This window comes from Eriocheir sinensis, chromosome 50 (genome assembly GCF_024679095.1).
Source record: "Eriocheir sinensis breed Jianghai 21 chromosome 50, ASM2467909v1, whole genome shotgun sequence".
NCBI lineage: Eukaryota > Metazoa > Arthropoda > Malacostraca > Decapoda > Varunidae > Eriocheir > Eriocheir sinensis.
The window spans coordinates 12,664,188-12,691,176 of record NC_066558.1 but is presented as its reverse complement, the minus strand read 5'-3'; the positions used below and the strand labels follow the sequence as shown (position 1 = coordinate 12,691,176).

Here is a 26,989-nt window from a genome sequence, read left to right as displayed (position 1 = left end):
TGGCTGAGGTGAAAATGTCTGCTGTGACGTCGCGCTTCGTCTACATCTCAAGAAGGCGCGAGGACATCATAGGGCGAGTCGTGGCTGGAGAGTTTCTGTCCCTAAAGCTTGACATGCAGGACTCCCCTGAAAGGCCAAGGAAATATCCTAGCTACCTTGTCACAAGGTATCCGGTTGGAGTCGCACCATCGCTGGCCAAGGAACTGATCGGAGTCCATTCTACTCGACGATTCCATGTAAATGGGGAGCCCATCAACCGTATCGTGGCCACCTGGAGTCTGCCTTCCCCTCCTCCGTCCTCCGTTGAGTTCAGTTTTTTACCCTTCCTTCCTGCCTGTGAGCTTCGCAGACTGGAAAATGATAAACCAACGTGTTACAGATGCTGGGGGATTGGCCATATCTCCCGCTACTGCTCTTCATCCAAGAAATGTGCTTGGTGTGCTCAAGCCCACGATACGCGCACCTGCCCTCACAGTGCCCCTCCGCCGCCACCCTCTTCTGCGTCATCAGCCACCAATGAGTCACCCATGCAGTCCGCGCCCGACACCGCTCACTGGGAATGTCCTCGGTGCCATGAAAAGGGGGTGAATGTGTGGCATGGATGTGCGAAGCGCCGAGTCAGCCCTGCCTCCCCTCCCGCTCCCCCGCCACCGTTGCTCCGCTCTGCTCCCGCTGCTGCTACAAGCGCCTCAGCCTCGACCGCACACCATGCCCAAGTTGCTGCCCTTCGTGACGCCGTGTCCTCCCTTACATCGAAAGTTAACAGCGTAACAGCGCGGATTGATTCCCTCGAGTCTCGACTGGATGAACTGGCAACTAAATTCACCGCCGCAGAAGCCAAGCTCGACACACTTGTTGATGCCCACACGAGCCATGATCGCCAACGTCACCTCCCTCACCGAGAGGGTCGGCACACTCGTTGATACCGTAGAGAGACTGACCGATGAGAAGGCGCAGCCTCCTCCTCCTTCACGTGGAGCACAGCGCTCTGCGGCACGCCTGACCACCCCCACCATACATGGTTCCCGTCTCCCGACATCCTAAGAGTAGACCTCAATAGAACAATGGATCTCGAAATCATCTCTTGGAATGCGCGTGGCATCAGGAACGTCGCAAGGCTCGCTACTCTGAAGGGCTATGTATACCAACATCATCCATCGGTCATCTTTATTCAGGAAGCGTTTGTTGGTCCTCTGCTGGGTCATAGAAATGCTCCCCCGCTTACTGGTTACGTGCCCTATGTCCACCCGGTAAGGAATGGACTCATCAGCTACGTTCACGCTTGTCACTCATAAACTCATACGAACATCAGCGGGTGCGGACATGACATACCAACTGCTGGAAATAACTTTTGGGAGTGGCAAGCTTCGCCTGTGTAATGTGTACTCCGCCCCAGGAATTATACTATTGGATGACCTGCCGCCTCCATCGCCTCACGGCATGATATACATGGGCGACTTTAATGCCCGTCACCCTGACCTTGGTGACGCCTCCCCAGTCCCGAATCGAAATGGGCCCCGCCTTCTCAACTACATCAGAAGACACCGACTCAGCCGCTGGGACACTGGCGGGGCCACCCACTCACACGGGGGAACCTTGGATTACATCATCACATCCGGTCTTGTGGCGTCCCATGTCAAGTGTTCATCTGTCCCTGTGCTTTTCTCAGACCATGTTGCCCTCAGATTTCACTATTCACTGCCGTCCACACTACCTGTCCCACACACTCGTACCCGCGTCACCATTCCCCCTAAATAGCCTACTGTCCCACTTACATATCTTACGTGACCGCCCTGCTTCCTACCTTCAACTTTGCCTCCCCTGATGAACTCTACTCTTCCCTTGTACGGTCAACGCATGACTTCTACAGCCAGTATGTCACCAGACCACACATTAAAAGCCGCCCCCGAGTTGCCACCAAGACGTTCAATGATCGATTACTTCAGGCTGAACAGAAGGCAGTGCAGGATGGCCTTGCCTTTCAAAGACACCCAACTCCCGACCATCTTTATCAGTACCAGCGCTCCAGAGACGACTTTGTGGCCTTACAACAGTGTGTTCAGCGAGATTCATGGCAGTCACTCACCAGCAGCTTAAATCACCTCACTAGCGTGGGTTCCATGTGGCACCTCATCAATAAGCTCGTCAAGAAGAAAGCCCCCACTGCTCTCCACCACTCCCCAGCTGAGTATGCTCGGTCCCTTAATGAAGCTTGGTCCGAACAGTCAAGAACCACCAGCCTCCCTGCGCCTGTTCGGGACGCTCTCGCCACTGGAGCCTGCCTTCGTTCCCTACGCCTGATGGATGCACTGTTGCGCACAGATGAAGATGATGATGTTCCAATCACCGCCGATGAGCTCCGGCGTGCCCTCCTGAAAGGCAAGTCAACAGCCCCGGGGGAGGATGGCATCACATACGCTGTTCTGCGTCTTCTCCAGCAGGTCCCTGGCAACCCTCTTCTTCGCCTCTACAATCTCTGCTTTCTTAGAGGACACGTGCCTCCAGCGTGGACTTCCAGTATCATTGTACCCATCCCCAAGCCTGGCACTGACAAGTTCCGTCCTATCTCACTGACGTCGTGCTTCAGCAAGGTGCTTGAGCGTATCTTCCTCGCCCGTCTAATGCACCGTCTCCAGCCCAACCTCTCTAACAGACTCTATGGTTTCCTGCCGCAGAGAGGGACTCACCACTGCCTCCTAGAGCTTTACTCCCGCCTCTCCTCCACCAGTGTTGTTGCATTCCTGGATCTGAAGAGTGCATTTGATATTGCAAACCGAGAAATCATCCTTGATCAACTTGTTGACTTTGGCGTGAAAGGACGTTTGCTGAAGTGGATCCGAGGGTACCTCTGCACCAGAACTGCTCGAGTCCTTTTCAAAGGAGAGTGCAGCACACCTTGCGGCTACGAATTGGGCACTCCCCAAGGAGGTGTTCTCAGTCCATTTTTGTTTAATGTTCTTATGCACCGCGTCCTCTCTCTGCTGCCTAACATCCCGGGAACTACAGTGACCTGTTATGCCGATGACTTTTGCATTCACTCATCCTCTCCACAAGATCTCCAGCTCCTCCTTAACAGTTTCAATGATGCATCTACTACATGTGGACTTGTCATATCTCCAGAAAAGAGCAGAATCTTCTCATATCGTATCCCAAGAGCACTTCCAGATTTTACATTGGGAGGTCGAGTTGTCCCTCGCTGCACGCAGTACCTCTACCTGGGGGCACCTGTTAGGATAACCCCAGCCATACCTGCGCGGCAACGCATCCACCCCATCGTTCAAGACCTCCTGGACAAGCTGCAGCAGCGCTTCGCTCCCGTTAAATGGCTTGCTAACAATGCCACTGGAATCTCCATTCATATAGCCAAGACCATCTACACACTGTTCCTGCGCTCTGTTGTTGACTACCTTTCTCCTGCGTTATGTCAGCTTCCACCATCATCACTTGAGCCACTTGAAAGATTCCAAAACAGGGTCATGAGATTTATTCTCGGTTGCTCAGTCTCTACCAGGGTTGTCAACATGCAGTCTGAGCTCAACCTGACACCCCTTGTGGACCGAATCTACACTAATGCCACCTACTTCACCGTAAAGTGTCTGCGCTTTCCCCACCTTGCACCTCACTACTCCAACGTCATCAGAGAAGCATTGGTCCCGAACGCACCAGGACACCTGATTCGACCGGGTGGCCGCAACCTCATCAAGAGGGTGTGTGCCACGCTAATCAGGCTCAACATTAATGTTCCTGCTGCAGACGTCGGCCCAACTCTCCCGCCTTGGCGTGTGCCTCTACCAGTTGTCTCCTACACTCCTGCCTCAAAAGCTGATCTTCCGGCCCTGCAGAAACAATTGGCCCTGGAGACGATCGCCAGTGTGGCCAATACTGTTCCTTCTGCTCCTCATCTCTACGTTGACGGATCCGTGCAGCCAGATGGGAGTGCAGCGTGTGCCGTGTTCTCTCCCACCATTGGGCAGGTGGCAGGTGGGCCGGCCGCAGACTCGCCAATGCGTCTAGTTCTACCTATTGTGAGCTTAATGGCCTCCTGGATGCCGTGACTCTTCTTATTCAGGAAAGACTGAATGGTGTGATTGCCTGCGACTCCAAGTCGGCGCTTCATGCGCTCTCCTCTCCGCGACCCGTGTGCCTCAGTGTAGTGAATAGGATACTTTATCAGTTAGCCATGGCCCGCGATTATTCTCTTGTGATAGTTTTTGTGTGGATACCCTCTCATGTTGGACTCGCTGGAAATGAAACTGCAGACAGCCTGGCAAAGGCTGCTTGTGCCTTACGCGATCCTAATGTGCCTGCCCCACTCTCTCTTCAATGCTATAGACGTGTATTGTACACTGCTTCACAGGCCTTAGTAGTGGAACGAAGAAACGCTGAACGAGGTGACAGTGTTTCTATACGACACTTTGAAAATTTTGTCAACTGTCCCCACAAGTACCGTCGCCTCGGCCTCATGGTGCGACGCCATAATGTAGTGAGTGCCAGACTGAGGCTGGGGTACCGACCGTTGTGGCAGGTGTCACAGGCGGTGGATGTGCCCCACCACTCCTCGTGCAGACTATGTGACCTTCCGGCAGCCAACACCATCAGCCACTACTGCTTAGATTGTACAGTTGTTCGACACCTGATGCCGCGGGGCCAAGATTTGATTGCTATTTGTAAATATTTGTTAAAAGATGACAATTTGGACGAGATTCTTGTGCAATATCCTCACTTTGGTGGGTACTGAAGGACTTTGTTTCTATGTTTTTGTGTGTGTGTGGGGGTATATGTGTGTGTGTGTGTGTGTGTGTGTGTGTGTGTGTGTGTGTGTGTGTGTGTGCTACCTATTGGATATCTTATTTCCAATGTAACTTTCGCATCTATATTTTGTCCATTTACCAATAATCTTGTGTCCTGCCTCCAAATTACTGTATACCACAACTTTTGTATACTTGTTTGACGCTCACGGCGTAATAAATTAATCAAATCCTTCCTTAATCTTTCTTCCTTTCTCAATGCAATTCTCTCTCTCTCTCTCTCTCTCTCTCTCTCTCTCTCTCTAATCATTGGTATCATTCACACACAGTAGGGAAGAGCGGTGATGGTTCAGACAGTGGGTCGATGGTCCTTACTGTAAAATGTATGGGAGTGAATGCCCCAAGATTTTGTGTGAATGTGCAAAGCTTTGTTGCCTTGGCGCACACAGGGACATCAACGCCCTCAGAGCTGTTCTTTTCGATGCAAGTCTGATTTTATGTATTTTTGCATCTCGTATGTAATATTTTCAGGGTGTATCGCAAGCTCTCACTTCAAAAACGCCCCAATTAGCGAGATGTGAATTATTTGGGCGACGCAGCGATGCCCGGCGAAGGTGTTGCTCGGTCACCCGTGAAGCCTCGAGCTGAGAGAGAGAGAGAGAGAGAGAGAGAGAGAGAGAGAGAGAGAGAGAGAGAGAGAGAGAGAGAGAGAGAGAGAGAGAGAGAGAGACGGACCACACATTTGCTTTTTATAGTCGTGATGATTCGGATGGTCGATTTCTTCATGATTTTTATTATTTATATCAATTTAAACATTATAGGTGTTGCAACGGTTATAAAAAGGTTAATTTGGTTGATTTATATTCAGATATTATACTTGTGTGAAGAGAAGGAAGCCATTTACCAAATTTTTGAGATATTTCTTGTAGTTTTGAGATCAACAGAATTACACTACCTCTCAAACTTTTTTTTTTTTAAATATTCTTCTAAAAGGTGTCTGAATCTTCACCGCTCTCCCCTACTACCATGCCAGGTTCAAAATGAGGGACTTTTTTAAATTTCTCGTATTTGTTTATTTGAAAAGACCTTCCTTACCATTACATAACCAAGCAAATTGTGATAGAAACAGGTGCAGGGAACTTGTTGTATAATGTTGAACTTGTATAATATTGAGTACCCTTGGAGAAAACTTGTATAATAATGTTCCCCCTTGAAGAAAACTTGTATAATTGAGTCCCCTTGAAGAAAACTTGTAGAATAATGTCTCCCCTTGAAGATAACTTGTATAATATAGAGTCCCCTTACTTCATAGTCAATCCCTTGAGGAAAACCCATTATAGCATATCATAATTATAGGTTCAGGGTGTGTCTGCCAAGCTATGCCTATACTGTCCAAATTCCTTATGCAAGAGTTCACCAGCATCTCCACTCTTTCATCCCTATACTGTCCAAATTCCTTATGCAAGAGTTCACCAGCATCTCCACTCTTTCATCCCTATACTGTCCAAATTCCTTATGCAAGAGTTCACCAGCATCTCCACTCTTTCATCCCTATACTGTCCAAATTCCTTATGCAAGAGTTCACCAGCATCTCCACTCTTTCATCCCTATACTGTCCAAATTCCTTATGCAAGAGTTCACCAGCATCTTCACTCTTTCATCCCTATACTGTCCAAATTCCTTTTGCAAGAGTTCACCAGCATCTCCACTCTTTCATCCCTATATTGTCCAAATCCCTTGTGCAAGAGTTCACCAGCATCTCCACTCTTTCATCCCTATACTGTCCAAATTCCCAGTGCAAGAGTTAACCAGCATCTCCACTCTTTCATCCCTATACTGTCCAAATCCCTTATGCAAGAGTTTACCAGCATCTCCACTCTTTCATCCCTATATTGTCCAGCATCACTCTTTCATCCCTATACTGTCCAAATTCCTCATGCAAGAGTTTACCAGCATCTTCACTCTTTCATCCCTATACTGTCCAAATTCCTTATGCAAGAGTTCACCAGCATCTTCACTCTTTCATCCCTATACTGTCCAAATTCCTTATGCAAGAGTTTACCAGCATCTTCACTCTTTCATCCCTATACTGTCCAAATCCCTTATGCAAGAGTTTACCAGCATCTCCACTCTTTCATCCCTATACTGTCCAAATCCCTTATGCAAGAGTTCACCAGCATCACTCTTTCATCCCTATACTGTCCAAATCCCTTGTGCAAGAGTTCACCAGCATCTCCACTCTTTCATCCCTATACTGTCCAAATTCCCAGTGCAAGAGTTTACCAGCCTCTCCACTCTTTCATCCCTATACTGTCCAAATCCCTTATGCAAGAGTTTACCAGAATCTCCACTCTTTCATCCCTATACTGTCCAAATCCCTTATGCAAGAGTTTACCAGCATCTCCACTCTTTCATCCCTATACTGTCCAAATTCCTTATGCAAGAGTTCACCAGCATATCCACTCTTTCATCCCTATACTGTCCAAATCCCTTGTGCAAGAGTTCACCAGCATCTCCACTCTTTCATCCTGAGCACTGCCTGGGCCCAGCTTGGCACAGACACACACCCTGAATGTTGTACTAAGCAAGAGCAGTGCTTGACGGAAGAGGTCGCAGCACTGATGAAGGCGGAACCACTATGTACAGTATCACCGGAAGGCAGGAGGCGGGTACAGGCCCCTGCGCCACACACACACACACACACACACACACACACTCACAGTCATACCTCTGTTTACAGACTTAATTCGTTCCGTAATTTCGCTGACAAGCCAAAAACCTCGTAAACCCAAACAAATGAACGCTGTATTGCCGAAAATCCAGAGACCACGAAATAGAGCATTGAGGTTACGTGTTTTAAGTTTTCGATAGCATGGGAGGAAGGGAATGAATGGGACTACTAATTACTACTACTACTACTACTACTACAAATTCCCAGTGCAAGAGTTCACCAGCATCTCCACTCTTTCATCCCTATACTGTCCAAATCCCTTATGCAAGAGTTCACCAGCATCTCCACTCTTTCATCCCTATACTGTCCAAATCCCTTATGCAAGAGTTCACCAGCATCTCCACTCTTTCATCCCTATACTGTCCAAATCCCTTATGCAAGAGTTAACCAGCATCTCCACTCTTTCATCCCTATACTGTCCAAATCCCTTATGCAAGAGTTCACCAGCATCTCCACTCTTTCATCCCTATACTGTCCAAATTCCTTATGCAAAAGTTCACCAGCATCTTCACTCTTTCATCCCTATACTGTCCAAATCCCTTATGCAAGAGTTCACCAGTATCTCCACTCTTTCATCCCTATACTGTCCAAATCCCTTATGCAAAAGTTCACCAGCATCTTCACTCTTTCATCCCTATACTGTCCAAATCCCTTATGCAAGAGTTCACCAGTATCTCCACTCTTTCATCCCTATACTGTCCAAATCCCTTGTGCAAGAGTTCACCAGCATCTTCACTCTTTCCTCCCTATACTGTCCAAATTCCTTATGCAAGAGTTCACCAGCATCTCCACTCTTTCATCCCTATACTGTCCAAATCCCTTATGCAAGAGTTCACCAGCATCTCCACTCTTTCATCCCTATACTGTCCAAACCCCTTATGCAAGAGTTAACCAGCATCTTCACTCTTTCATCCCTATACTGTCCAAACCCCTTATGCAAGAGTTCACCAGCATCTTCACTCTTTCATCCCTATACTGTCCAAACCCCTTATGCAAGAGTTCACCAGCATCTTCACTCTTTCATCCCTATACTGTCCAAATCCCTTATGCAAGAGTTCACCAGCATCTCCACTCTTTCATCCCTATACTGTCCAAATCCCTTATGCAAGAGTTCATCAGCATCTCCACTCTTTCATCCCTATACTGTCCAAATTCCTTATGCAAAAGTTCACCAGCATCTTCACTCTTTCATCCCTATACTGTCCAAATCCCTTGTGCAAGAGTTCACCAGCATCTCCACTCTTTCATCCCTATACTGTCCAAATCCCTTGTGCAAGAGTTCACCAGCATCTCCACTCTTTCATCCCTATACTGTCCAAATTTCCAGTGCAAGAGTTCACCAGCATTGACTACTACTACTACTACTACTACTACTACTACAACTACTAATATAGGGTCCTGAACTTAACTTATTCTATATTAACTGCAGATATCTTGGGTTACTGAACATGCTGTTACTACTAGATACTATATTATTCCTGAGTGTGTGTGTGTGTGTGTGTGTGTGTGTGTGTGTGTGAGAAGGAGGGGTGTCAAATTTTGCAAGCCAGTATCAACACATTCCCACGAGCGTCAACAATGGTACTATCCTGAAGTGTCCTCCTGTCGTTTCACAAGCCAGGGACAACCGTGGACATAGGACGACTCCCAACAAGGGTCCCTCAAGACTGTCTAAATGTTCCTGTCTTTGTGTTGGGTCATGGGAGTGAAGGGCAGTGTGTTGGTAGCCTAGCAAGGTGTTATGTGTTGCGGTAAGCCTTGGCAACACCCCACGCAACACAGGGAACACACAACACCTCAGAAGCACCCTCTAAATGTTGCTGTCTCTGTGTTGGGTCATGGGAGTGAATGGCAGTGTGTTGGTAGCCTAGCAAAGGTGTTATGTGTTGCGGTAAGCCTTGGCAACACCCCACGCAACACAGGGAACACACAACACCTCAGAAACACCCTTAAAATGTTCCTGTCTTTGTGCTGGGTCAGGGGAGTGAAGGGCAGTGTTAGGAGAGCCTGGGAAAGTGTTGTTATGTGTTGGGGTAAGGCTTGGCAACACCCCACGCAACACAGGGAACACACAACACCTCAGAAACACCCTTAAAATGTTCCTGTCTTTGTGTTGGGTCAGGGGAGTGAAGGGCAGTGTTAGGAGAGCCTGGGAAGGTGTTATGTGTTGGGGTCAGGCTTGGCAACACCCCACGCAACACAGGGAACACACAACACCTCAGAAACACCCTTAAAATGTTCCTGTCTTTGTGTTGAGTCAGGGGAGTGAAGGGCAGTGTTAGGAGAGCCTGGGAAAGTGTTATGTGTTGGGGTAAGCCTTGGCAACACCCCAGGGAACACACAACACCTCAGAAACACCCTTAAAATGTTCCTGTCTTTGTGTTGAGTCAGGGGAGTGAAGGGCAGTGTTAGGAGAGCCTGGGAAGGTGTTATGTGCTGGAGTCAGGCTTGGCAACACCCCACGCAACACAGGGAACACACAACACCTCAGAAACACCCTTAAAATGTTCCTGTCTTTGTGTTGGGTCAGGGGAGTGAAGGGCAGTGTTAGGAGAGCCTGGGAAGGTGTTATGTGTTGGGGTGAGGGTTGGCAACACCCCACGCAACACACAACACCTCAGAAACACCCTTAAAATGTTCCTGTCTTTGTGTTGGGTCAGGGGAGTGAAGGGCAGTGTTAGGAGAGCCTGGGAAGGTGTTATGTGTTGGGGTCAGGCTTGGCAACACCCCAGGGAACACGCAACACCTCAGAAACACCCTTAAAATGTTCCTGTCTTTGTGTTGGGTCAGGGGAGTGAAGGGCAGTGTTAGGAGAGCCTGGGAAGGTGTTATGTTTTGGGGCAAGGCTTGGCAACACCCCAGGGAACACGCAACACCTCAGAAACACCCTTCCAGCACTCTCCGCTGAGGTACCATGGGTTGAATCAGCACCCAAACACATGCTAACACACTCAGTTTGTTGGTCTTGTTCAAGCACTCAGCACTAATGGTTCGTCTAGTGTGTCTCCCAGCTTGTTCTTCTTCTTCAAGCATTCAGAGCACACACCTTTACCCAAGTCTTCTTCCTCCTCCTCTTCCTCTTCTTCCTCCTCCTCTTCCTGGGTCTTCAGTACCTTACACCTTCCCATTGCTATAGTTAACGTCTTCTCCTCCTCCTCCTCCTCTTAACCTGGTAGCAGCGGGGATCATGTTTCTTAATGGTTCCTCCAAGCGAGAAAAATAGAAAAAATCACCCTCACACAAACCATTTCATAATATATATCAAAGCATTTGTGATCAGATTATGTATCATCTATTTTTTGGGGGGGTTTATATCATGGCACAAATTTGGCCCATCGCTGTTACATGGTAAAGCCACAAATTTGGCCTGTCGCTGCTACACGGTAGAGCCACAAATTTGGCCCGTCGCTGCAACACGGTAAAGCCACAAATTTGGCCCGTCGCTGCTACACGGTAGAGCCACAAATTTGGCCCGTCGCTGCTACACGGTAAAGCCACAAATTTGGCCCGTCGCTGCTACACGGTAGAGCCACAAATTTGGCCCGTCGCTGCTACACGGTAGAGCCACAAATTTGGCCCATCACTGCAACACGGTAAAGCCACAAATTTGGCCCATCGCTGCAACACGGTAAAGCCACAAATTTGGCCCATCGCTGCAACACGGTAAAGCCACAAATTTGGCCCGTCGCTGCTACACGGTAGAGCCACAAATCTGGCCCGTCGCTGCAACACGGTTAACCCTGAAACCATATTCTTTTAATTTCCACTCCATTTTCTTTTAATTTCCATTGCATTTTCTCTTAATTCTCTCTTAGTTTTGAGTCTTTTTAATTTCAACAAACACTTATAATGTCAACCGGTCATAATCACTCCACCTCTCCTTTGCATGACCACAAGGGCAGACCAGCTGGTGAAGGGTCAGGTCAGGTCATGTCAGGTCACACCATCGCCACCCTCAATACACCTCCCCCATGACCAGGACAATCAGAGCCGTCCACCCTGTGAACGGCCGACAGCCCTGACCCTTCCCTGTGCGATCGCTGTACTGCTCCCACAGATATCCGCTCGTGTTGTATTGCTTTCTGAGGCTGTTAATGAGGTTCGTCCGGAGCTCGGAGTACAGCTGGGCGGCCAAGGCTCGGTGTGGGCCGTCCTGGGCCGCGTAATGATGCAACGCTCGAACCGCCAGAAAATTCATGTTCATCCAGATAGCGCCACGCCAGTAAGGAGGATCATGCGGCGTGTTCTTCCGGTTATAGAGCGGCGCGTTCGGAGCAAGCGAGCGCAGGCCATACGGGGTCCACAGCAGGTCGGTGCGGCGTAGATCCTGAAGCACCTGGCCTAGCTTGGGGGCGTTTGGGTCCATAACCTGAAGGAACAGCGGGAAGAAGCTCACATAGCCGAATGCGTCGACGTGCCTGGGTTGGGGTGCGGCCAGGGTCACGCGCTGGGGTTCTGCGTTCGGACTGGGGCGGCGAAGCTCGACCTGGTCCGTGTGAAGCCCGTAGTCCATGTATCCGTTCGCCGCGTAGGACCAGTGGAGCGCGTCAAGTCCACTGCTGTCGGAGAGGAACCTGCGGCATGGGGTAGGATTGTTATTGTTGTTGATGTTTTTGTTATTTGTCATGTTGTTTTTTGTTATGTTTGATTGATTTTGTTTCAGATTGTTTGGATCTTTCTATTATTATTATTATTATTATTATTATTATTATTATTATTATTATTAGGTGAACAGGGCATTGGGGAAGGAAGGCAAGGAAGAAAATTAAAAGTAAAGAAATAGAGAAGAAAAAAAAGTACAAAAGGAGGAAAAGAAAGAAAAATAAAAAGAATTAAAAAAGGAAGAAAAAAAAAAAAAAAAAAAAAAAAAAAAGGAAAAAATGGAAAAAAGAAGTAAAATAAAGTACACACACACACACACACACACACACACACACACACACACACACAGCCAGAGAAGAAATTGATGAGGTTTGCAGAGATTGAAGACAGACAGTTATTTGAAGGATTTGATGACAGCAATTAAGTCACCTCTATACAGCAATAACAGAGGGTCAAATCTTGCCTGTATGACCTTGGAAACTTAATTGGGTTCCTCTATAACAGATTCCAAGAGGCGGGAGACTGACACTTAGATGAGAGGTTCAGGACAGAAGGTTATGGAAGGCATGAATGAGGATTGTTAAGTTACCTCTATACAGCAATAACAGAGGGTCAAATCTTGCCTGTATGACCTTGGAAACTTAAATTGGGTTCCTCTATAACAGAATCCAAGAGGCGGGAGACTGACACTTAGATGAGAGGTTCAGAAAGCCAGTTATGGAAAGAGAGAGGAGGTTGATATTATAAGACTTCTCACATTAACAATTTCTAAAGGTCAAAGAGCGGGTCAGTCGGGTTCTAATGTGTGTTTCTTAGGTTCACGGTACAGAGGAAGGGTTAAACTACCACCAGGGTCATAAAACTACCCTTGGAAATGCTCACAACTCCTATGAAAGCCTTGTCAAATGTGTGTTTCTTGGGTTCATGGTACAGCGGAAGGGTCAAACTACCACCAGGGTCATAAAACTACCCCTGGAAATGCTCACAACTCCTACGAAAGCCTTGTCAAATATGTGTTTCTTAGGTTCATGGTACAGAGGAAGGGTCAAACTACCACCAGGGTCATAAAACTACCCCTGGAAATGCCCCGAACTCCTACGAAAGCCTTGTCAAATATGTGTTTCTTAGGTTCATGGTACAGAGGAAGGGTCAAACTACCACCAGGGTCATAAAACTACTCCTGGAAATGCCCCAAACTCCTACGAAAGCCTTGTCAAATGTGTGTTTCTTTAGGTTCATGGTACAGAGGAAGGGTCAAACTACCACCAGGGTCATAAAACTACTCCGGGAAATGCTCACAACTCCTCTGAAAGCCTTGTCAAATGTGTTTCTTAGGTTCATGGTACAGAAGAAGGGTTAAACTACCACCAGGGTCATAAAACTACTCCTGGAAATGCCCACAACTCCTACGAAAGCCTTGTCAAATGTGTGTTTCTTAGGTTCACGGTACAGAGGAAGGGTCAAACTACCACCAGGGTCATAAAACTACTCCTGGAAATGCCCACAACTCCTACGAAAGCCTTGTCAAATGTGTGTTTCTTAGGTTCATGGTACAGAAGAAGGGTCAAACTACCACCAGGGTCATAAAGCTACCCCTGGAAATGCTCACAACTCCTACGAAAGCTTTGTCAAATGTGTGTTTCTTAGGTTCACGGTACAGAGGAAGGGTCAAACTACCACCAGGGTCATAAAGCTACTCCTGGAAATGCTCACAACTCCTACGATAGCCTTGTCAAATATGTGTTTCTTAGGTTCACGGTACAGAAGAAGGGTCACACTACCACCAGGGTCATAAAACTACTGGAAATGCCCACAACTCCTATGAAAGCCTTGTCAAATGTGTGTTTCTTAGGTTCACGGTACAGAGGAAGGGTCAAACTACCACCAGGGTCATAAAACTACCCCTGGAAATGCCCTGAACTCCTACGAAAGCCTTGTCAAATGTGTGTTTCTTAGGTTCATGGTACAGAAGAAGGGTCCAACTACCACCAGGGGCATAAAACTAGCCCTGGAAATGCCCTGAACTCCTACGAAAGCCTTGTCAAATGTGTGTTTCTTAGGTTCGTGGTACAGAAGAAGGGTCCAACTACCACCAGGGTCAAGAACTATCCCTGGAAATGCCCTGAACTCCTACGAAAGCCTTGTCAAATGTGTGTTTCTTAAGTTCGTGGTATAGAGGAAGGGTCAAATTACCACCAGGGTCATACAACTACTCCTGGAAGTGCTCACAACTCCTACGAAAGCCTTGTCAAATATGTGTTTCTTAGGTTCACGGTACAAAGGAAGGGTCACACTACCACCAGGGTCATAAAACTACCCCTGGAAATGTTCACAACTCCTACAAAAGCCTTGTCAAATGTGTGTTTCTTAGGTTCATGGTACAGAGGAAGGGTCACACTACCACCAGGGTCATAAAACTACCCCTGGAAATGCCCACAACTCCTATGAAAGCCTTGTCAAATGTGTGTTTCTTAGGTTCATGGTACAGAAGAAGGGTCAAACTAACACCAGGGTCATAAAACTACCCCTGGAAATGCTCACAACTCCTACGAAAGCCTTGTCAAATGTGTGTTTCTTACGTTCATGGTACAGAGGAAAGGTCAAACCAACACCAGGGTCATAAAACTACCCCAGGAAATGCCCCGAACTCCTACGAAAGCCTTGTCAAATGTGTGTTTCTTTAGGTTCACGGCACAGAGGAAGGGTCACACTACCACCAGGGTCATACAACTACTCCTGGAAATGCTCACAACTCCTACGAAAGCCTTGTCAAATATGTGTTTTTGGGCGCGCAAAATGTCTTATGATACGACTTTAAGTCCCTACACACCAAGAGAGGTCAAAATCATACCTGTAGGACTCCCTGAATCGGGTCGGGTCCTTCTCCACCAGGGCAGCGAGGTCAGCCATCAGCCCCGCAGCGAGAGCCATCCAGCATCTGAGGTCCAAGTGGCGTTCGTCCCTAGTCGGGTGCGAGGCCCTGGGGTAGTCATCCAGCCCCGAGGTCAGTGTTTTGGGGTTCAGCTCCTTCACGGCGTTGGGGTCGCGTCCCCGCCAGCGGTACGCGCCGGGCAGGTCACCGGTCTGCGTCGTGTTGAACCAGGCGTACCAGGCGCGCAGCCGTGGCCACAAACGCGTCAGGTACTGGTAGTCCTCGTCGGAGAGCTCCTGGGCGCGGAGGTCACCCATCATGGAGTGCAGGGTCAGCAGGAGGGTCGGAGGGTTAGCGTTGCGGCTGTCCTGAACCACGAACTCCTCCGGGACACGAGCGCGCGCCTCGGCCCCAAGGATCTGCTCCCGGGGTATCCATCCATCCCAGTTCATGAGGTCGAGCCAGTGTCCGAGGATGTCCTGAGATATCTCCCTGTCCCACTTCGCGATGAGGAGGTTGTGGAAGCCTTCGTCCCACAGGAAGCCACGCGGGAAGAAACTACGCGAGGGTACGGCAGTGTAGAGCGGAGCGCGCCAGTAGGGTACAGGCTCGGTGTTGTGCGGCCCACGGACTCGCGACGCCCCGTAGAAGTACCCGATCCCGCCCAGCATGTTGCTCAGGGCCGCCTCCGCAAAGGCCACCTCCTCCGCCGAGAACCCTTTGGCCCGCAGCGAGAATTTGGACTCGAATTCGTTGTGGAAGCGCTCCTTGTGTTCGGCCAGCTCGGCGGTGAGCGTGTCGCCCACCAGCCGGTCCTGACGCTCTGCCACGGCGCTGTCACTCTCGTATACGATGTCCACAGAAAACGGCACACGACCTGACACCTGGGGGAGACAGCAGGGCATTACAGGACGCACAGAACACATTACAGGACGCACAGAACACATTACAGGATGCACAGAACACATTACAGGCATTACAGGACGCACAGAACACATTACAGGCATTACAGGATGCACAGAACACATTACAGGCATTACAGGATGCACAGAACACATTACAGGCATTACAGGATGCACAGAACACATTACAGGACACACAGAACACATTACAGGCATTACAGGACACACAGAACACATTACAGGCATTACAGGACACACAGAACACATTACAGGCATTACAGGACGCACAGAACACATTACAGGACACACAGAACACATTACAGGCATTACAGGACACACAGAACACATTACAGGCATTACAGGACGCACAGAACACATTACAGGCATTACAGGATGCACAGAACACATTACAGGCATTACAGGATGCACAGAACACATTACAGGCATTACAGGATGCACAGAACACATTACAGGCATTACAGGATGCACAGAACACATTACAGGCATTACAGGACGCACAGAACACATTACAGGACACACAGAACACATTACAGACATTACAGGATGCACAGAACACATTACAGGCATTACAGGATGCACAGAACACATTACAGGCATTACAGGATGCACAGAACACATTACAGGACGCACAGAACACATTACAGGCATTACAGGACACACAGAACACATTACAGGACGCACAGAACACATTACAGGCATTACAGGACACACAGAACACATTACAGACATTACAGGATGCACAGAACACATTACAGGCATTACAGGACACACAGAACACATTACAGGCATTACAGGACACACAGAACACATTACAGGCATTACAGGACACACAGAACACATTACAGGCATTACAGGATGCACAGAACACATTACAGGCATTACAGGATGCACAGAACACATTACAGGCATTACAGGATGCACAGAACACATTACAGGCATTACAGGACGCACAGAACACATTACAGGACGCACAGAACACATTACAGGCATTACAGGACACACAGAACACATTACAGGCATTACAGGACACACAGAACACATTACAGGCATTACAGGATGCACAGAACACATTACAGGCATTACAGGACACACAGAACACATTACAGGCATTACAGGACACACAGAACACATTACAGGCATTACAGGATGCACAGAACACATTACAGGCATTACAGGACACACAGAACACATTACAGGCATTACAGGACACACAGAACACATTACAGGCATTACAGGATGCACAGAACACATTACAGGCATTACAGGACACACAGAACACATTACAGGCATTACAGGACACACAGAACACATTACAGGACACACAGAACACATTACAGGCATTACAGGACACACAGAACACATTACAGGCATTACAGGACACACAGAACACATTACAGGCATTACAGGACACACAGAACACATTACAGGCATTACAGGACGCACAGAACACATTACAGGCATTACAGGACACACAGAACACATTACAGGCATTACAGGACACACAGAACACATTACAGGCATTACAGGATGCACAGAACACATTACAGGCATTACAGGACACACAGAACACATTACAGGCATTACAGGACACACAGAACACATTACAGGCATTACAGGATGCACAGAACACATTACAGGCATTACAGGACACACAGAACACATTACAGGCATTACAGGACACACAGAACACATTACAGGACACACAGAACACATTACAGGCATTACAGGACACACAGAACACATTACAGGCATTACAGGACACACAGAACACATTACAGGCATTACAGGATGCACAGAACACATTACAGGACGCACAGAACACATTACAGGCTACACAGAGCACACTACAGGCATTACAGGCATTGCAGGCTGAACATAACACATTCATCACAGGTAGGTCCAAGCTCATATATGGGTCCTTACTAATGAGACTTTCTATACAACACAGTGAGGTCATTCTGTGTTGATTTATACCATAAAGTGCTGGCTGTCATGTGTTTGAAGATACCCTAAACTTAACCTAACCTAACCTAACAAAACCCCAAACAGTCACTATAGGTCTTGACTCAGAAAATTCATATATGCTTCCTTACAAATGAGACTTTCTACACAACAAAGTGAGGTCATTCTTATGGTAAACTTAACTTAACCTAACCTAACCTAACAAAACCCCAAACAGTCTTGACTCAGAAAATTCATATATGCTTCCTTACTAATGAGACTTTCTACACAACACAGTGAGGTCATTCTTTGTTGATTTATACAATAGGGTGCTGGCAGTCATGTGTTTGAAGATACACTAAACCTAACCTAACTTAACCTAACAAAATCATATATGCTTCCTTACTAATGAGACTTTCTATACAACAAAGTGAGGTCATTCTTTGTTGATTTATACCATAAGGTGCTGGCTGGCTATCATGTGTTTGAAGATACCCTAAACCTAACCTAACTTAACCTAACAAATTCATATATGTTTCCTTACTAATGAGACTTTCTATACAACACAGTGAGGTCAATTTTTGAAGCATCTGAGAATCCAACTCCAATAATAATAATAATAATAATAATAATAAAAAGTCCCTCACCTGCAGTGCCACAAAGTTGGGTCTGTGGTCTTGATCTTGATGGTCGAACAGCTCCCCGGCCAGACCAATGTGCTTCTCGGTCTGCCCCGGGGCCTGGTACACCCGAAGACCCCTCATGACGGTCTCCCGAAGCTGGCTCAGACCGAGGTGTTTCGTCAGGAGCTGGTGTTGGTGGGTGACCGTGCCGGTGTGGTTGTGGAGTGTCAGCCGGAAGCCCCCCACGGATGCCGCCCAGCCTCTGACGGTGCCTAGGGGGTTCGCGGCACTGCTGGTGAGGCCCTGAAGCCATCCCTCCTTGTCGTCTGGGTCTAGTGCCACGTAGTAGAGGATGGAGGCCGCGGCGCCGCTCTGCTTCTTGTTCTGGGGGAGACGAGGGAGTGAGGAGGAGGAGGAGGAGGAGGAGGAGGAGGGGGGGGGAGAGATTGGAAGTGAGGAAGAGAAGGAGAGGAAGGAAAAAAGGATAGAAAGAAGGATTGAAATGGAGAGTAAGGAAGAGGAGAAGGAGGAGGAGGAGAAGGAGGAGGAAGAGAAGGGAAGGGAAAGGAAGGGAAACAAAGGGAAGGGAAACGAAGGGAAGGGAAGGTAAGAGAATGGAAAGGAAAGGAATGGAAGGGAAGAGAAGGGAAAGGAAGGGAAGGGAAAGAAAGCGAAGAAAAGGGAAGAGAAGGGAAAGGAAGGGAAGGGAAGGGAAGGGAAGGTTATAGAAAGGAAAGGAAGGGAAAGGAATGGAAGGGAAAGGAAGGGAAGAGAAAGGAAGAGAAGGGATAGGAAGGGGTGAGAAAGGAAAGGAAGGGAAGGGAAGGGAAAAGAAGGGAAAGGAAAGGAAAGGAAGGGAAGGGAAAAGAAGGGAAAGGAAAGGGAAGGAAGGGAAGGGAAGGGAAAGGAAGGGAAGGGAAAAGAAGGGAAAGGAAAGGGAAGGAAGGGAAGGGAAGGGAAAGGAAGGGAAAAGAAAGGAAGGAAGGGAAAGGAAGGTGAGAAAGGAAAGGAAGGAAGGGAAAAGAAGGAAAGGAAAGGAAGGAAGGAAAAGAAGGGAAAGGAAAGGAAGGAAGGAAGAAAGGAAGGAAAAGAAAGGAAGGGAAAGGAAGGGAAGGGAATGGAAAGGAAGAGAAAGGAAGGGAGGGGAAGGGAAGGAAAGGAAAGCGAAAGGAAGGGAAGGGAAGGGAAGAGAAGGGAAAGGAAGGGAAGTTAAGGGAAAGGAAAGGAAGGGAAGGGAAAAGAAGGGAAGGGAAGGGAAGGGAAGGGAAGGGAAAGGAAGAGAAGGGAAAGGAAGGGAAAGGAATGGAAGGGAAGGGACGGGAAAGGAAGGGATGAGAAGGGAAAGGAAGGAAGGGAAAAGAAGGAAAGGAAAGGAAGGAAGGAAAAGGAAGGAAGGAAGGGAAAGGAAGGAAAAGAAAGGAAGGAAGGAAGGAGGGACAGAAGGAAGGAAGGAAGGAAGGGAAAGGAAGAGAAGGGAAAGGAAGGGAAAGGGAAGGAAGGGAAGGGAAAGGAAGGGGTGAGAAAGGAAAGGAAGGGAAGGGAAAAGAAGGGAATGGAAAGGAAGGGAAGGGAAGAGAAAGGGAACGGAAGGGAATGAAACGGAAAAGAAAGGAAGGGAAGGGAAAGGAAGCGAAGGAAAGTGAAACGGAAAGGAATGAAACGGAATGGAAAGGAAGGGAAGGGAAGGGAAAGGAAGCGAAGGAAAGGAAGGAAGGGAAGGAAAGGAAAGGAAGGGAAGGGAAGGAAGGGAAAGGAAAGGAAGGGAAAGGAAGGGAAAGTAAGGGAAGGGAAAGGAAGGGAAGGGAAAAGAAGGGAAGGGAAAAGAAGGGAAGGGAAAGGAAGGGAAGGGAAAGGAAGGAAAAGGAAGGGAAGGAAAGGGAAAGGAAGGAGAAGAGATGGGAAGGAAAAGAAAGGGGTGAGGAAGGAAAGGAAGGGAAGGGAAAGGAAGGAAGGGAAGGTAAGGGAAGGGAAAGGAAGGGAAGGGAAGGGAAGGGAAGTTAAGGGAAGGGAAAGGAAGGGAAGGGAAGGGAAGAGAAGGGAAAGGAAGGGAAGGGAAGGGAAAGGAAGGGAAAGGAAGGGAAGTTAAGGGAAGGGAAAGGAAGGGAAGGGAAGAGAAGGGAAAGGAAGGGAAGGGAAATGAAAGGAAGGAGAAGAGATGGGAAGAGAAGGGAAAGGAAGGGAAGGGAAAGGAAGAGAAAGGAGAAGATGTTGGTTAACTCTTGCATGAGGGGTTTGGACAGTATAGGGATGAAAGAATGAAGATGCTGGTTAACTCTTGCATAAGGGATTTGGACAGTATAGGGATGAAAGAATGAAGATGCTGGTTAACTCTTGCATAAGGAATTTGGACAGTATAGGGATAGAGGAATGAAGATGCTGGTTAACTCTTGCATAAGGAATTTGAACAGTATAGGGATAGAGGAATGAAGATGCTGGTTAACTCTTGCATAAGGAATTTGAACAGTATAGGGATAGAGGAATGAAGATGCTGGTTAACTCTTGCATAAGGAATTTGGACAGTATAGGGATGAAAGAATGAAGATGCTGGTTAACTCTTGCATGTGGGATTTGGACAGTAGAGAGATGAAAGAATGAAGATGCTGGTTAACTCTTGCATGAGGGATTTGGACAGTAGAGGGATGAAAAAGTGAAGATGCTGGTTAACTCTTGCATGAGGGATTTGGACAGTAGAGGGATGAAAGAGTGAAGATGCTGGTTAACTCTTGCATAAGGGATTTGGACAGTAGAGGGATGAAAGAATGAAGATGCTGGTTAACTCTTGCATGAGGGATTTTAACAGTAAAGGGATGAAAGAGTGAAGATGCTGGTTAACTCTTGCATGAGGGATTTGGACAGTAGAGGGATGAAAGAATGAAAATGCTGGTTAACTCTTGCATGAGGGATTTGGACAGTAGAGGGATGAAAGAGTGAAGATGCTGGTTAACTCTTGCATGAGGGATTTGGACAGTAGAGGGATGAAAGAATGAAGATGCTGGTTAACTCTTGCATAAGGGGTTTGGACAGTATAGGGATGAGAGAGTGAAGATGCTGGTGAACTCTTGCATAAGGGATTTGGACAGTATAGGGATGAAAGAGTGAAGATGCTGGTTAACTCTTGCATAAGGGGTTTGGACAGTATAGGGATGAAAGAGTGAAGGTGCTGGTTAACTCTTGCATAAGGGGTTTGGACAGTATAGGGATGAAAGAGTGAAGATGCTGGTGAACTCTTGCATAAGGGATTTGGACAGTATAGGGATGATAGAGTGAAGATGCTGGTTAACTCTTGCATAAGGGGTTTGGACAGTATAGGGATGAGAGAGTGAAGTTACTGGTTAACTCTTGCATAAGGGATTTGGACAGTATAGGGATAAGAGAATGAAGATGCTGGTTAACTCTTGCATGAGGGATTTGGACAGTGTAGGGATGAAAGAGTGAAGATGCTGGTTAACTCTTGCATGAGGGATTTGGACAGCATAGGGATGAAAGAGTGAAGATGCTGGTTAACTCTTGCATGAGGGATTTGGACAGTATAGGGATGAAAGAGTGGAGATGCAGGTTAACTCTTGCATAAGGGATTTGGACAGTACAGGGATGAGGGAATGAAGATGCTGGTTAACTCTTGCATGAGGGATTTGGACAGTAGAGGGATGAGAGAGTGAAGATGCTGGTGAACTCTTGCATAAGGGATAAGAGAATGAAGATGTTGAAGGAAAGGAAAGGAGGATGAATGAAGAAGAAGAAGAAGAAGAAGAAGAAGAAGAAGAAGAAGGATAATAGACAGGAAGGAAAGGCAAGTAGGATGCATGAATGAAGGAATCGTTGGAGGCATCCCAGCTTGCATCCTCGGCCCTTCTCCTTACCCTAGGCAGCACAGTGACCCTTGCCGACCACTCCCCGCCGTGCAGCCCTCCGTGGCGTTTGACGAAGGTGGTCTCCAGGGTGACGTGTTTGTCCTCCAGGCTCTGAATCCCCACATCGCGACCATCGTGGACGCGCCAACCATAGCTGCTTAGCCCATCAGCCTGGTCGCACCAATGCCTGTCGGTAAATCAAGGAACTTAGGCTGATATCACAAGACACTGCAATATCACATCAGTTATTTCTAAAGGTCAAAGAGAGGGTCAATCAGGTTCTAATGAGTGTTTCTTTAGCTTTACGGTACAGAAGACCCTCACCTAACCAACCTACTCTAACCTACCCTACCCTACCCTACCCTAACCTATCCCTATCACTACTCCCCCCCTCCACCCCAGTGCCCGCATACCCACCTGAGTGCCAGCATGTTGCCCTGGAAGTGTCCTGGGACGAACCACATGAGGCCGGTCAGAAGGGAGGTTGGGTGCCGGGTCCGTGTGCCGAAGTAGACCCCAGGCCGGTATGTCCCCCAGTACCTCTCCGGCACCTCCAAGCCGGACCGAACCACCACCTGGGGGAGAGGGGGGGAGGGGGGGGTTAGTGTTGTGGTCTGGGGTCTGTCTGTCTGTCTCTCTGTTACTCTCTGTCTCTGTGTTCCTGTCTCAGTCTCTGTGTTCCTGTCTGTCTCTGTGTTCCTGTCTCTGTCTCTGTGTTCCTGTCTGTCTCTGTGTTCCTGTCTCTGTCTCTGTGTTCCTGTCTCTGTCTGTGTTCCTGTCTGTGTCTCTGTGTTCCTGTCTGTCTCTGTGTTCCTGTCTCTGTCTCTGTGTTCCTGTCTGTCTCTGTGTTCCTGTCTCTGTCTCTGTGTTCCTGTCTCTGTCTCTGTGTTCCTGTCTCTGTCTCTGTGTTCCTGTCTCTGTCTCTGTGTTCCTGTCTCTGTCTCTGTGTTCCTGTCTGTCTCTGTGTTCCTGTCTCTGTCTCTGTGTTCCTGTCTGTCTCTGTGTTCCTGTCTCTGTCTCTGTCTCTGTGTTCCTGTCTGTCTCTGTGTTCCTGTCTGTCTCTGTGTTCCTGTCTGTCTCTGTGTTCCTGTCTCTGTCTCTGTCTCTGTGTTCCTGTCTCTGTCTCTGTGTTCCTGTCTGTCTCTGTGTTCCTGTCTGTCTCTGTGTTCCTGTCTCTGTCTCTGTGTTCCTGTCTCTGTGTTCCTGTCTCTGTCTCTGTGTTCCTGTCTCTGTCTCTGTGTTCCTGTCTCTGTCTCTGTGTTCCTGTCTCTGTCTCTGTGTTCCTGTCTCTGTCTCTGTGTTCCTGTCTCTGTCTCTGTGTTCCTGTCTCTGTCTCTGTGTTCCTGTCTGTCTCTGTGTTCCTGTCTGTCTCTATGTTCCTGTCTCTGTCTCTGTGTTCCTGTCTCTGTCTCTGTGTTCCTGTCTCTGTCTCTGTGTTCCTGTCTCTGTCTCTGTGTTCCTGTCTGTCTCTATGTTCCTGTCTCTGTCTCTGTGTTCCTGTCTGTCTCTGTGTTCCTGTCTCTGTCTCTGTGTTCCTGTCTCTGTCTCTGTGTTCCTGTCTCTGTCTCTGTGTTCCTGTCTGTCTCTGTGTTCCTGTCTGTCTCTATGTTCCTGTCTCTGTCTCTGTGTTCCTGTCTGTCTCTGTGTTCCTGTCTCTGTCTCTGTGTTCCTGTCTCTGTCTCTGTGTTCCTGTCTCTGTCTCTGTGTTCCTGTCTGTCTCTATGTTCCTGTCTCTGTCTCTGTGTTCCTGTCTGTCTCTGTGTTCCTGTCTCTGTCTCTGTGTTCCTGTCTGTCTCTGTGTTCCTGTCTCTGTCTCTGTGTTCCTGTCTGTCTCTGTGTTCCTGTCTCTGTCTCTGTGTTCCTGTCTCTGTCTCTGTGTTCCTGTCTCTGTCTCTGTGTTCCTGTCTCTGTCTCTGTGTTCCTGTCTGTCTCTGTGTTCCTGTCTCTGTCTCTGTGTTCCTGTCTGTCTCTGTGTTCCTGTCTCTGTCTCTGTGTTCCTGTCTGTCTCTGTGTTCCTGTCTCTGTCTCTGTGTTCCTGTCTCTGTCTCTGTGTTCCTGTCTGTCTCTATGTTCCTGTCTCTGTCTCTGTGTTCCTGTCTGTCTCTGTGTTCCTGTCTCTGTCTCTGTCTCTGTGTTCCTGTCTGTCTCTGTCTCTGTGTTCCTGTCTGTCTCTGTCTCTGTGTCCCTGTGTCTGTCTCTGTCTCTGTGTTCCTGTCTCTGTCTCTGTGTTCCTGTCTGTCTCTGTCTCTGTGTCCCTGTCTGTCTCTGTCTCTGTGTCCCTGTCTGTCTCTGTCTCTGTGTTCCTGTCTGTCTCTGTGTTCCTGTCTCTGTCTCTGTGTCCCTCTCTGTCTCTGTCTCTGTGTTCCTGTCTGTCTCTGTCTCTGTGTTCCTGTCTGTCTCTGTCTCTGTCTCTGTGTTCCTGTCTGTCTCTGTCTCTGCCTCTGTGTTCCTGTCTCTGTCTCTGTGTTCCTGTCTGTCTCTGTGTTCCTGTCTGTCTCTATGTTCCTGTCTCTGTCTCTGTGTTCCTGTCTCTGTCTCTGTGTTCCTGTCTCTGTCTCTGTGTTCCTGTCTCTGTCTCTGTGTTCCTGTCTCTGTCTCTGTGTTCCTGTCTCTGTCTCTGTGTTCCTGTCTCTGTCTCTGTGTTCCTGTCTGTCTCTGTGTTCCTGTCTCTGTCTCTGTGTTCCTGTCTCTGTCTCTGTGTTCCTGTCTCTGTCTCTGTGTTCCTGTCTCTGTCTCTGTGTTCCTGTCTCTGTCTCTGTGTTCCTGTCTGTCTCTATGTTCCTGTCTCTGTCTGTGTTCCTGTCTGTCTCTGTGTTCCTGTCTCTGTCTCTGTGTTCCTGTCTGTCTCTGTGTTCCTGTCTCTGTCTCTGTGTTCCTGTCTGTCTCTGTGTTCCTGTCTCTGTCTCTGTGTTCCTGTCTGTCTCTGTGTTCCTGTCTCTGTCTCTATGTTCCTGTCTCTGTCTCTGTGTTCCTGTCTGTCTCTGTGTTCCTGTCTCTGTCTCTGTGTTCCTGTCTCTGTCTCTGTGTTCCTGTCTCTGTCTCTGTGTTCCTGTCTGTCTCTATGTTCCTGTCTCTGTCTCTGTGTTCCTGTCTGTCTCTGTGTTCCTGTCTCTGTCTCTGTGTTCCTGTCTGTCTCTGTGTTCCTGTCTCTGTCTCTGTGTTCCTGTCTGTCTCTGTGTTCCTGTCTGTCTCTGTGTTCCTGTCTCTGTCTCTGTGTTCCTGTCTCTGTCTCTGTGTTCCTGTCTCTGTCTCTGTGTTCCTGTCTGTCTCTGTCTCTGTGTTCCTGTCTGTCTCTGTCTCTGTGTTACTGTCTCTGTCTGTGTTCCTGTCTCTGTCTCTGTGTTCCTGTCTGTCTCTGTCTCTGTGTTCCTGTCTCTGTCTCTGTGTTCCTGTCTCTGTCTCTGTGTTCCTGTCTGTCTCTGTGTCCCTGTCTGTCTCTGTCTCTGTGTTCCTGTCTGTCTCTGTGTTCCTGTCTCTGTCTCTGTGTCCCTCTCTGTCTCTGTCTCTGTGTTCCTGTCTGTCTCTGTCTCTGTGTTCCTGTCTGTCTCTGTCTCTGTGTTCCTGTCTCTGTCTCTGTGTTCCTGTCTGTCTCTGTCTCTGCCTCTGTGTTCCTGTCTCTGTCTCTGTGTTCCTGTCTGTCTCTGTCTCTGTGTTCCTGTCTGTCTCTGTCTCTGTGTTCCTGTCTGTCTCTGTGTTCCTGTCTCTGTCTCTGTGTCCCTGTCTGTCTCTGTCTCTGTGTTCCTGTCTCTGTCTCTGTGTTCCTGTCTGTCTCTGTCTCTGTGTTCCTGTCTCTGTTTCTGTGTCCCTCTCTGTCTCTGTGTTCCTGTCTGTCTCTGTCTCTGTGTTCCTGTCTGTCTCTGTCTCTGTGTACCTGTCTGTCTCTGTCTCTGTGTTCCTGTCTGTCTCTGTCTCTGTGTACCTGTCTGTCTCTGTCTCTGCCTCTGTCTCTGTGTTCCTGTCTCTGTCTCTGTGTTCCTGTCTGTCTCTGTCTGTGTTCCTGTCTGTCTCTGTCTGTGTTCCTGTCTGTATCTGTCTGTGTTCCTGTCTGTCTCTGTCTGTGTTCCTGTCTGTATCTGTCTGTGTTCCTGTCTGTCTCTGTCTGTGTTCCTGTCTGTCTCTGTCTGTGTTCCTGTCTGTCTCTGTCTGTGTTCCTGTCTGTCTCTGTCTGTGTTCCTGTCTGTCTCTGTCTGTGTTCCTGTCTGTATCTGTCTGTGTTCCTGTCTGTCTCTGTCTGTGTTCCTGTCTGTCTCTGTCTGTGTTCCTGTCTGTCTCTGTCTGTGTTCCTGTCTGTCTCTGTCTGTGTTCCTGTCTGTATCTGTCTGTGTTCCTGTCTGTCTCTGTCTCTGTGTTCCTGTCTGTCCGTGAAGTAGCGACGGGCCAAATTTGTGCCATGATATAAACCCCCAAAATAGACGATACATGATCTGGTCACAAATGCTTTGATATGTATTATGGAATGGTTTGTGTGAGGGTGATTTTTTCTCAGAGGTGACAACAACAATGGCTCCCGACACATACCTTGGGCGCAGATATCGGCGTGTTTATCCTGGTCTCCATGTACCCAACGTAGAGGAAATAGATGACCCCTGCCACCACCAGCGCCAAGAGGCCAATGTGACAGCAGTGAGGGCACCAGCTGTGGGGAGGGACAGCTGGGTTAGTGTGTGTGTGTGTGTGTGTGTGTGTGTGTGTGTGTGT

At 48.2% G+C, this 26,989-nt stretch overlaps 1 protein-coding gene across 25 annotated transcripts; it reads right to left on the bottom strand.

The window, feature by feature from the left end:
* Positions 1-6,243: 6,243 nt before the first annotated feature.
* Positions 6,244-26,891, bottom strand: LOC126982391 (mannosyl-oligosaccharide glucosidase-like). 25 transcript variants are annotated; one of them, XM_050834413.1, is made up of 8 exons: positions 26,810-26,891; positions 22,709-22,866; positions 22,301-22,478; positions 18,465-18,824; positions 14,933-15,837; positions 10,096-12,053; positions 9,416-9,826; positions 6,244-9,275 (listed from the first exon to the last, which is right to left on the bottom strand). In XM_050834413.1, exons 1-6 carry the CDS (start codon positions 26,846-26,848, stop codon positions 11,435-11,437), a joined length of 2,259 nt encoding a protein of 752 aa, XP_050690370.1. In that variant the 5' UTR covers positions 26,849-26,891; the 3' UTR covers positions 6,244-9,275; positions 9,416-9,826; positions 10,096-11,434. The 25 variants fall into 25 exon arrangements, with proteins under 25 accessions (XP_050690370.1, XP_050690362.1, XP_050690373.1 ...); XM_050834405.1 differs by having other exon boundaries at positions 6,244-9,415; positions 9,558-9,826; XM_050834416.1 differs by having other exon boundaries at positions 9,558-9,826.
* Between the last annotated feature and the right edge of the window lie 98 nt (positions 26,892-26,989).